Genomic DNA, 12,826 nt, shown 5'->3' on the forward strand with positions numbered 1-12,826 from the left:
AAATCGGGTTGGATTTATAGAAAAATATGGCCAGCTCTAATGGAAACGGGTAAACCATCTTGGTCAGACCCTGATAAGCACTATGCCTAACCCGGCCCATTCTGCATTTGATAACCAATTCAGCAGATCATGTAACATAAGTTTCACAACACAATCAGATCCGAGTTCTACTGTAAGATAACAAGTAGGTTACAGATCAGGAATAAACCCGCTCCTCAAAATAAGGATTCAGTTATGGGTCATGCTTGACCCCTACCATATCCATTATGAATCAAGTAGTCTAGAGTAATATTGGATCCGTATCTGGTAAGAACTATACACAACCGACCATTAAACCCTTTTCAGAAGCCAACCATTGCCATATCTGGATCTAATCCAATCAACTCTTCATGGTAGGGTCCGAACTCCGAACCAAAACCTGTACTTTAACCTGGGTTTGGTACTCATTATCCAGATCCGAATCAGTCTGGACTCGGATATGAGTGAAAATAAAGTTAAGATTCTCCAACCTCAAAAACTCAATAAAACAGCAGAAAAAATACTCTCTCTCTCTCTCTCCACCGCTATGGCTATGGCTGCCTCTACTATTCCCTCTTCCGTAGTCGCTTCCATCTCCTCCGTTCAACACTCCATCGCTCAAAAGCATGATTTGAGTACTGGGTACTCAAAGAAAACTGCTTTTCTCGGTGGGAGGATAGGATTCGATGCAAATCCCGTTTTTGGATTGCGACTATTTTCGGGGTCTGGTAAAATCTCGAAGAGCTTGAGGAAGTATCGGTCGCCCACCGCGAGTCTCGAGCACATACCTAAACAGTTCAGGGAAGAGAATCTCAAAGATGGATGTAAGTCTGAGGTTCTAGAAATCAGAATCATTGTTTATGTAGAATTCGTGTTTTTTCTTGGTTTTTATTATGATATACCGTAACTGGAACAGTTGTTACTTTATGGGTTTTCTCTTTTCTTTGATTTGTGTGGATTTGGAGGTGAAATTCTTCATTCAAGTTGGCCGGATGATTGGGCGTAAAGGGTTCTGCTTTGCACGTAAGAGTAGGGAGAAATGATTCAGACAATTAGTTTTAGTGTATCGGGGGTGTTAAAAGAAACTTTACAATTTTGACTAAAAACAACCTGTAGTTTTACTGTATTGGGGGCGTTTTTAGAAGACACTTTACTATTTTGACGGAAAAAAAAACTGCACAGTTTGTTGTGTAAGTTCGTGGAGTATGTCAAAAATAAGTTATGCTGGACCTTATGGGGATAAGGGGAATTATGCTCTTACTTCCACTTACCTGTGTGAATATGATAGTAATGTCTGGTTTTTAAAGTTTCCCTGCTAAATTTCTCTTCGGCAACGTTAATGATTACAAATAGTTAGCCAATTTCTTGAGGGAGCTTTCAGTCTGATGTGTGTGGACTTTATTCCTTTCATATTGTGTCAGTAGGTTTCCAACTTTCCATAGGAAAGAGGAAGATGCTAGGTGCCAATTCTGTCTATATATCGTCTTGTGAGAGAGTGTGAATGTCAGAATGGCCAGTGGTTAACATTTTACAGCTGCAAGACCGTAGATAGTTATAATGAATTCCAGTACAAAAAAATTGCATTGGACTGTGGATGGCATGTGGGCATACTGCTGTCATCAATAGTACAAATTATAAATTCGTTAAAATAAATTCTTTGTGATGGTGGGTGTGCAGATTTTGTGAACTACAAGTGGCCAATAGTATGGTATACCACCATTTATGGTTTTGGATGCTTGTTAATATTGCCTTTTTGGGCCCATTTCTTTGGTGAAACATGTACCTGAAGCTTGTTATGGATTTTGTGTTGTGCAATTTATTGTTGATTTGGTTTGTCTTAAACATACCTCCTGGTACCTTATGTTGGGAATCCTGGAAGACTAGATACTGCAACTAGATTGGATGGATGATCCTTATATGGCAGCTTGTGTATATGCTATGAGACCCTTTTGGAATGAGTTACTTGATGTATTCATCCCATTATATGCTACTACTATAGCACCACTCTATATATTCTACTGAGTAACCTATATTTCTGTTAATTGATGTTGCCAGCTGATGATAAAGTAATAAAATTTGAAAAATCAGATGCTTCAATATTCTATTAAAAATAAAGTATGCCTTTCATATTCTGAACTCTTAAATTCTTAAAGCATGTTTTGATTTTACTCCAAGCGCATCTTTTGAATGTATCCAATTTCTGACCGCCACTCACTCCATGATAACATTCTCGTAAAGTTTCTATCCTTTTGTGGTCACTACAGGGCATCAATATCCAACACTAGGTGCACAAATCATATATGTTAGTTTAACTATGTGATTAAAAGAATTGTGGTGTGCTTGATTGATGCACTATGGTGATTGAATACATTGTTAAACTGAGAAAATCAGTTTTAGCATTATTTTAGATCTTGTTTCTAACTTCAAGCTTTAAGTTCCTGCATCACTAAATGCCATCAAAGTGATGGCCAGCCTCAGCAGAACTATTAGACAAATGGATTTTAGCATATGAGTTTTGCCTGGGTGCTAGTTTGTTCTTGTTGGTTGATCTTGTGTCTTTCTAGTTATTACTTTTCTCAACTTGGTTGTGCATTATTTTTAAGGATTTTACAATGGGTAAAGCTTCAACTTTTGCTTGAAAAGGGACATTTACAACTTTGGCTTCTTGCCTCGTGATTTTTTAATTTGAACTTGGTGAATAGGACATTTATATTCTCTGTTCAACGTAGTTATTGACTTTGTAAATTGTTTGGTTTCTTTTATTGAATGTTTTTGAGTTTTGGCCATGTCGCAGGCTTCTGGTGGTTAACATTGTTTCATCAATACAAAAATGTCATTGTTTCAAACACTCCCTCTAAAAAAACCCTTTTTTTCTGCCTTGAGGAAAAATTGAGTTCCTATTTCTTTTTGTTTTTCAAGATTTTATAGAGAAATAAGATGGACACTATGAATACTACTGCTTTTCTCAAATACTTACTGCACTATTCAAATATACTAGTTTGGTGAATAGCCCATAGTTCACTTGATGAGTTTTGAGTTGACATGAAACCTTGTAATATTTTAAGAAGTTTTAATTTAATGTAGGTTTTCTGAGGCTGTATTTTTCTATTATGCATTGCAATGTTTATTATCATCTCTGCATGTGCATTACATAATATATCCATTGTCCTTATTACTTCCATTTCTTTAATTTCATCTATATTTTGTTCCTGAAATCCTTGTTTTTAATTTTCTTCACTGCCAGCTGAGTATCCCAACTATCTCCTAATTGATATAAGGTTTGTCAGTATTTCTTTCAGGTTTTTTTAATGCAGCAAGGACTTAAATCTGTTTGCTGCTATTAGCATATAATTTTCCAATTCTCCATAAAAACAGAAATTTCATTTTGTTTATTTATTTCAACATGGGAGGCCTAAAAAATATTGACTATTTCATTTTTTATATGCTAAACAAGCTTAGGACCATCTGGTATTGAATGCCTCACACTTGAGTTGAAGGATAAGTTGTCCCTGTTGTGATTCAGTTACTAATTCTTAGCACTTTTTCATTTAATCTTGGGGTGGATCTAATCCACCAGTGATGGATGCATTGCTGAATGTGTTTTACTGAAAAAATCCCTTTTACTCCAAATATGCTTCTGCAACTGGTTCATGAAGTTATGCGATGGTGTCATAATCTCTTTATCTGCACATGATATACTCTTGCACATGGGGTAGACACCTGCGTTTTCGACATATTGACATCTCATTCATTCTTTGTTTTCTTATCCTCTAGATTTCTACTGAATTTGGACCTCAAATATAGGTTACACTTGCTAGTAGCAGATTCCGCTCAAAATATTTTTTTCCTCTTCAAGGCATGATCGCATTTTTTACCACTATCAGTTGTCTGATAAGTGTTTGCAAGAATTTTTGCCTACATTGCTTTACTTTTGTCAACAAAACAGGGATGTGATAACTGGTTAAAATTCTTATGAGAATAAGAAGTTTTATGTCATTTTGATTTTCATTCCATTTTCTTTATGTGTATGATTATCTGGTATTAATGATGCTTCCATTCAAATATTGTATCCTTTCTTTTCTTTTTCAATTGAGAACATGGTACCGAGGTGATGGTTGTTGGATGTGGAATACTAGAACCATCCTTATCTCTCCAGTCCATATGGAGAAAGAATTTTCTAAATCAGCAATCTTTTCAGGGAATTTATTTTCCAATAAGTTCTCTGTTAATGCTTTGTACAGTACATGATTACTTAGTTTAACTCAGAGTTACCAGAAGCTTCTTAGATAGGTGGGAAGCCTGCATCCCAGAAACTCACTTCGGAAGCACGATACTCACTTTTGAAACTTGATATGAATCTCGATTCTCCCACGCTTCTCTTATGTTTTCTACACACTTCATCTATTCTTCTTATATGCTTTTTCTCTACTTTTCATGTTTTTTATGTGTTTCCTCTCACGCTTGTCACTTACTTCCATGTGCTTTCTCTAAATTGGCAATCATCATTTTTAAATTTTGTTAAAAAATTAATTCTTACACTAAAAAATCATAAAATTTAAGAATAATCACTTTTACTTAGTTTTTATGTGTTCCATTTTGGTTCTCATTCAATTCTTATATTGTTTTTTTATTCCTCGCTTCCCGCTTCGTATACATTTTAAAATGCATCGCTTCTCGCTTCCACTTCTTGTATCATTTCCCACTTTTGCTTCCTAGTCTGGCAACCTTGGTTTAACTTTCAAACTTTTTGAAGAAATTCGAGAACTACTCATGCAATTATTAAGACGAGATGAATACTATGACTAGTACATTAAAATTCAAACACCTTCTAGAACCAATCATTATTGTATTCCTCCAAGTTGTCAATATCTATTTTCTACTGCTTAGAGATAAGCTTATACATGAATGAACTCGGGTCTGGTACGGGATCCAGACTCGAAACACTGTTCACCTTTTTCACCCCTCCTCAAGTTGATCATGGTTATGAACCATGAACAACTTGCCTTTAAGCATCCAAAATCGATCATTTGTTAACCCTTTGGTAAATAGGTCTGCCACTTGTCTTTCAGTATTGACGAACTTAGGCTCAATCTCTTTTTCTTCAACTTTCTGTCTCACAAAGTGTTGGTCAATCTCAATGTGCTTAGCACAATTGTGATGTACTAGATTAAATGACATGTTTATAGCACTTTGGTTGTCACATAGCAAGATAGTGTAGGAGATCTTTTCTCCTACAGTTAGTAGATGCCTGATCCATGTGACTTCGGCAGTAGTAACAACCATAGATCTATACTCAGCCTCAGTACTTGATCTAGCGATAGCCTTTTGTTTTTTACTGGTCCAAGAGACTAAATTTCTTTCAATGAAGGCACAATATCCTGATATAGATCTTCGTTCATCAGGATCTCCTGCCCAGTCTGCATCACAATATACAGTGAGTCTGTGCTCATCTTTGCCATATGGCTGTGGTGAGTATATCAATCCATCCCTAATAGTCCCTTTCAGATATCTAAGGATCCTCTTGACGACTTCCATATGTCCAGTACGTGGCACATGCATAAATTGAGACACTTGATTGACTGAATAAACAATATCAAGTCTAGTGAATGTTAGGAACTGTAACATTCCTATTATGCTTTGATACCTGGTGGGGCCATCACACAGATCTCCATCATGAGCGCTAAGTTTTTGATGAAGCACACTCAGAGTTCCCAGAGGTTTGCAGTCTTTCATGCCTGCCTTGCTGAGAACATCTACGGTGTACTTGTGTTGAGTGAGTGTTAAGCCATGAGCCTGATTATCAACTTTTACACCAAGAAAATAGCGTAGAACTCCAAGATCTTTCATTTTGAACCTCTGACCTAGTAAGTCTTTTACTTCTTGGATGTGGGCCGCAGAGTTTCCTGTGATAACAATATCATCGACATAAATTAATAACAGAGTGGTCACAATCTGACTTCTGAAAATAAACAATGAGTGGTCCAGCATGGAACGTGAAAATCCATGTTTCTGAATCTCTAGCGAGAAGCTATCAAACCAAGAGCGAGTAGCTTGCTTCAGACCATAGATAGCTCTTTTTAACCTGCACACATGAGTTTTAGAATTTTGTTCTTGATATCCAGGGGGGTGCTCCATGTACACTTCCTCCTTCAAGTCCCCATGCAAGAAAGCATTTTTTACATCAAGCTGACTCAACTTCCATCCATGTTCAACAACCAGAGCAATAATAATTCGAATTGTTCCCATTCTTACAACCGGACTAAAAGTCTCATCATAGTCTTGCCCTGCTTCTTGAGTGAATCCTTTTGCCACAAGCCTTGCCTTGTATCGTTCAATGGTTTTATCTGGCTTGTACTTTATCTTGTAGACCCATTTACATCCGACAACATTTTTGTTAGGTGGTCTGGGAACAACTTCTCAGGTTCCACATTCATGCAAGGCTTGCATTTCATTGTTCATGGCTTCTACCCACTTGGTAGAAGTGGTTGCCTGGTAGTACATAGTGGGCTCATCTTCCTTATTGAGAGCAATTAAAAAGAGTTGAAGATCCAAGGAGAAGTTGTTATAGCTAACCCACCTGTCAATGGGATGTCGTATGCGGTTTGATTTTTTGACCTCAAGAGTATGAGGAGTCAGATTGCTGACTGAGACATGATCTGAATGGCTTGATGTTGTCGGTCTCTGTCTAGAATAGACAATGCCTTTGTATCTATCTGGTACTTTCTCTGAATTCTGTGGCCCCAACGTCCCAATGTTCTCATACATCTCTTCTTCTTGCTGCACGCAATTTGATGAACATGCTTCATTGGAGCCAGCAAAAAGTTCTGAACTCAACCAAAGATAGTAAACTTCAGTTGGTATATTCGTTGCATCAGCTCTGTCATCAAAATTTTGTTCATCAAAGACAACATTTCTTGAGATTCTGATACGTTTGTTGGTGGGATCATAACACCTATATCCTTTGTAGTCATCTGCGTATCCCACAAACCTACACTTCTGGGACTTGTCCTGAAACTTGTTTCTCAGGGACTGATCAATATGCACATAGCAAACACATCCAAAAACACGCAGATCATGATAACTAGGATGAGCTCCAAAGAGACAGTGATAAGGAGACTTATTTTTCAGAACGACCATGGGCAATCTATTTATCACATGCATGGCAGAATGAAAGACTTTTGTTCATAGGTTGATGGAAAGATTACTGTCATGAATCATACTCATGGCACTTTCAACGATATGTTTATGTTTTCGTTCAACAATCCCATTTTGTTGAGGAATGTGAGGGCAGGGCACCCTTCTTCCTATTCTGTTATTTCGAAGAAAAGAAATAAAATCATGGGATGAGAATTCCCCACCTCCATCACATTGGAAAAATTGAATGGACTCAGAAAATTGATTTTTGACCAAGGAGAGGAAATTTTGAAACAAAGAGAAGACTTTTGACTTATTTTTTATGAAATATATCCAAGTGTATCAAGAATAACTATCAACAAAGATTAGATAATATCTGCTTCCAGACCCAGAGACAATTGGGGCGGGTCCCCACACATCAGAACAAATAATCTCAAAAGGTTTTGAAGCTCTCTTATTAATGGAACGGAAAGGCAATACATGACTCTTGCATGTAAGACAACTAGAACATTTATGACTGCTCTCATCCCCATTAAGACTTTCTTTTGGAATGAGATTATTAGAGACAAGTTTCTCAATAAAATGACCCCCACAATGTCCTAACCGACTATGCCATAAGAATGGCTTATTACATTTAGAGATGCTAAAAACACTGGCAGAAGAGGATGAACACGACTCTAATGAAGGCTTCGAAATCAGGTGAGCAGGGCGAACATCATGACATGGAGCTTCTTCAAAGACATACATGTTGCCTCGTTTCTTTTCTTCAGCGAATGTTTCCCTCGTGCGTAGGTCTTTGACCTGCACAAAGAAGGAAGTGAATTCAACTGAAGCATTATTATCATCAATAAGTTTGGAGACGGAGACAATATTTTTCTTAATGTCAGGAGCATGAAGAACGTCAGAAAGAGTAAGAGTGGAATGTGACATGAGAATGACAGTCTTTTCAACATGAGAAACAGGATGGTGGGATCCATCTCCAGTGACAATCTTACTTTTTCCGAAATAAGGAATAGGGTTAGAAATTTTACCGCATCGCCGATTACATGAGTTGTCCCTGAATTGACAAACCATGTGCCTTCATCACTGTGCTTCAATTTTAACTCTGACATGGCGGATATCAGCAAATCTTTAATCTCTCTATTGTCTCTGGTATTTGTGAACTTTCTTTTGGTTTATGTCTGTGAACCCTTTCCTTTATTCTCTGGATTATGCCAACAATTCGCCTTGATATGGCCCTTCTTGTTACAAAGGAAGCAAGTAGGAATGGATCTTGGTCCCTGCACATGAGCTAACATGTTTGGAGTGGGAAGCAGACCACGCCCTCCGTGTCCACTTCGCCCTTGTCCTCCTCGTCCCCGTCCTCTACCATAAGTCACTCCTGTGGTCAAAACTTCTTGAGTATTTGGATGATTATGAGTTTCTTCAGAGAATCCCTTCAGAGTCATTTTATACTGGATCAATTTGGCTCGTAGCTCATCGAAGGTAGGAAGAACAGGAAGGCACAATAGTGAAGTGACTATCATATTGTAGTAAGATCCCAATCCACTCAGAGTTTGTTGCACCATGTCATTATCACTAATGGCACACCCTATAACTGCAAGCTGGTCTGTGATGATCTTTATCTTGTTCAAATATTCCATGATGGTCATAGAATCTTTTCTTAGCAACTGAAATTCCCTTTTTAGAAAACCCACCCTTGCTTGAGAAACCTGCGAATACGTCTGAACCAGTCGTTCCCAAAGTTGTAGCGTTGTACAGTTGTCAGGAATGACAACGAGAATCTCTTGAGACAGAGTTGATGTGATGTATGCAACAACTGATTAATCTTTCCTTTCCCATTTGAGAAATTCAACATTTTTTACATACACGATTGAACTCGCCCCTTGATCATCTTTTTCTTCTCTCGGGACAAATTCTGGTGGGATTGAAGTGGTTTCATCCAGGTGACCTAAGAAACCTTGACTCCTTATGAAAGGAATAATTTGTCTCTTCTAAATCAAGAAATTTAAGGTGTTTAACTTTTCAAAAACAAGCTGGTTGAGAAAACTTGAAGAAAGGTTTGATTGAGAGTGATAAGAATCCATTGAGAATGAGATTCAACAGGAGTATCCACGAAAAATTTCAACCCGCTTTCCCTTCTTTTTTTTTTTCCGGAACAGAGGGTCGTAAATGGTCAGAATCGGAGGATGCAGGAACTAATATTCAACTTGTGAAAACTGATATTCAACGTGTGAAAAACACTTTCACACGTTAAATATACCTCTCCCTTTTGACAAGTGTAGAAACGAGTAATCAAAAGGATAGATTGCACAACAAAGCAATGAGAAATCATGGGAAAAACTGTAGCATTCGAATATGCCAAGATAGAATTGGAAAGGTAGGGCAAAAGATGATCAACCAATGAATAAAAGTAATTCTCGTGAATGGGTTCACGTGAAATCCTGTAGGCCCTCTTTTTTTTTTTGCACGATCTGGGTTCACGTGAATGGATTTCACGTGAATCACAGATTGACAGAAGTAGTCCCACGCGAGATGTGAGATCACAAGGGACTTCAAAAAAAAAAGAATAGATAAGGAAGGAAAGAGATGAAGAAGGGGAGTAAGAGAGGAACGAAAAACCTTGGATTTTAGATCGTCGACTCTGCCGGAATTCTTTTTCAGCCTTTAGGGGATCTAGGCTCTGATACCATGAAAGTTTTTCATCTGTACCTGTATTGAGAGAGAGAGAGAGAAGAACCCAAAGTGGCGATTGCGTTTGTCACAATTTTCTTAATGAAATCGTGACCTAATGACTATATTAATATGCTTAAGTTTACATTGTGGGTCGGGTCGGGTCTGGTGTAATATCCGAACCCGGAGCAAAAGTAAAAATACAAAGGACTTATACATGAATGAACTCGGGTCTGGTACAGGATCTTGACCCGAAACACTGTTCACCTTTTTCAGTTGACTGTTAGATATCTCCTTGTATTATTCTTGTTTTCATTTAAACTTCGGCAAGCATGTTTTACAAAAGTTTCTATTTTAGAGAACACATGATTGTTTGCTTACCCTTGACAACTGTCACATAGGTGCGGGTGCGACAATGCAGCACTTTAAAAAAGCTTGGGTGCGGGCTGCGGGAAGGTATATGTATATATATAATTTTTAACAGTTAACAATAACACTAATGAAATAAAAAACAATTATCATATCATCAATTCATCATACATGCAATAAATCAAATTAACAATTTATAATTCTATTATTCATCAATAAATACTAACACCACAATTAAATCAACCTAAATATATTATGGAAACAATCAAACAAGTAAAGGAGAAAAGAAGTAAATTATACTAATAAAAGAAGCAAACAATGCATAATTACGTACCAAAAGTATATCTTACAAAATGTATATGATGATAAGGTAATGATCTTAATAATTTTCTGCTTCATCATCAAATTCATCATAAGAAGGAAGAGTAGGCTCAGATAAGTTCATGTTTATATTGTTGAAATCATGATGTCTCTCTAAATCACACTCCCTTGGATTTACATCCCAAAATTTGGATGATTCTTGTCTGTATTACAACAAACAACAACAACAACAACAACAACAACTACGCCTTCATCCCAAAACAATTGGGGTCAGCGATATGAACTAAAAAAGAAATTCATTTTGGGTCTTCCACATGAATCCTTTTCCTCCAATCATTTCTATCCAACGCCATGTCCTCGGTGAGGTTCAAAGCATTCATATCCTTTCCTATCATCTCCATCCAAGTCTTCCTAGGCCTACCCCGACCTCTTTTAACTAATATATTTTCCCATTTCTCCAACCTTCTAACTGGAGCATCATTAGGCCTTCGCCGAATATGTCCAAACCACCGTAAACGATTCTCTCGCATCTTATTTTCAATGGGTGCAACACCTACCTTCTTACGTATCTCTTCGTTCCGAATCTTATCTTTTATTGTATTTCCACACATCCATCTAAGCATCCGCATCTCAGCTACACTCATTTTTTGAATATGATGTCTCTTGGCAGCCAAACATTCCGTACCATATAGTAAAGCGGGTCTAATAGTCGTCCTATAAAACTTTCCCTTCAACCGCAATGGCATTCTACGATCGCACAGCACTCCAGTAGCACTTTTCCATTTCATCCACCCAACCTTTATCCTATGATTTACATCTCCATCAATTTCTCCATACTTTTGAATGATGGATCCCAAATATTTGAAATAATCATTCACCGGTATATCTTGCTCACCAAGCTTCACTACACTCCCATCACTACTTCGTTGCTTACTAAACCGACATTCCATATATTCAGTCTTACTCTTACTCAACTTAAAACCTCTAGCTTCCAATGTCTGTCTCCATAATTCTAACTTAGCATTAACCCCAGCTCTAGACTCATCAATCAAAACAATATCATCAGCAAACAACATACACCACAGTACATTTTCTTGAATTGATCTCGTAAGCTCATCCATCACTATTGCAAATAGGAAAGGGCTTAAAGCAGATCCTTGATGTAACCCAACCGTTATCGGGAAATTGGTTGTCACCCCTCCACAAGTGCGGACATTGGTTACTACTCCTTCATACATATCTTTAATTATACTAATGTACTTGAGAGAAACACCTTTCTTCATCATTGTCCACCAGAGAACGTCCCTAGGTACTCTATCGTATGCCTTCTCTAAATCAATAAAAACCATATGCAAATCTTTGTTCCTCTCTCTATATCTTTCAATAAGTTGTCTAAGAAGATGTATAGCTTCCATAGTTGATCTTCCAGGCATAAAACCAAATTGATTCTCCGATATCATGACAACCTTCCTCAACCTAGACTCAATCACCCTCTCCCAAAGTTTCATAGTATGACTCATGAGTTTTATACCACGATAGTTTGTGCAATCTTGTATATCACCCTTATTCTTATATAAAGGCACCAAAGTACTCTTGTCTGTATTACAATTAAAATTTTAAAATGTTAAATACTTTCATATTTAAATGAAAAAACTAAAAAATAGTCAAATAACTAAGGGAGCAATTAGTACATGTATTTCTCATTGGTTCGTGAAAATAATCGAAGATTGGAATGAATAAAGACTAAATCCTCTGTATGCTTGCTGGTGAGTTTATTTCTCTTTATGTTATGGATTTGAGCATATGTGCTCCAATTTCTTTTACAACAAGATGAACTAGTAGGTTGGGATAGCAATTTCAATGCAAGATGTTGGAGAAGAGGTATTTTTTATCTATATTTTGACCACCATGTGATAGGATCTATATCCTCCTCCTCTCTCACTATTAATGTTTGTCGTTATAACTTCAAAGATGAAAATTTTTCAAACTCTTGTGTGACTTGATTTAGAATATGTGATTGTCGATAAAGTCTTGTCATACACATATTTTTATGCCTTGATAGTTCTGCGTCTAAATTTAAAGGGACACGATAAACACCACCTTCCTGCCACTTTGCATAATATTTGAGATTGAGAGAATGTGTCATGCAATGCAAAAGAGTATTGCTCTTATCCCATCTTCTGACTATAATTGAACGTATATGATTAGAAAATTTTGAATTGTAGAAGAAAAAACTCAGAGAATACTCAGAAACGACAGAGAGAGAAAGAAAGAACTTAGAAAACTTCATTAGGTCTAATCTCCTTTAGTT

The 12,826-nt window shown here is 37.1% G+C and overlaps 1 protein-coding gene across 1 annotated transcript in view; it reads left to right on the top strand.

Annotated features, from left to right (window-relative positions):
* Positions 1-525: 525 nt before the first annotated feature.
* The window catches only part of LOC149842230 (ATP-dependent Clp protease proteolytic subunit-related protein 1, chloroplastic-like), a 30,618-nt gene continuing 18,317 nt past the window's right edge, over positions 526-12,826 (top strand). The window contains exon 1 of the mRNA XM_089999014.1: positions 526-842. Within this exon, the coding sequence (XP_089855140.1) occupies positions 566-842 (277 nt within the window). The 5' untranslated portion in view covers positions 526-565. The remainder of the gene's footprint in view (positions 843-12,826) is intronic.

The sequence above is a fragment of the Nuphar pumila genome, chromosome 3 (genome assembly GCF_984573655.1).
Source record: "Nuphar pumila chromosome 3, dmNupPumi1.hap1.1, whole genome shotgun sequence".
In the NCBI taxonomy this organism is placed as follows: Eukaryota; Viridiplantae; Streptophyta; class Magnoliopsida; order Nymphaeales; family Nymphaeaceae; genus Nuphar; species Nuphar pumila.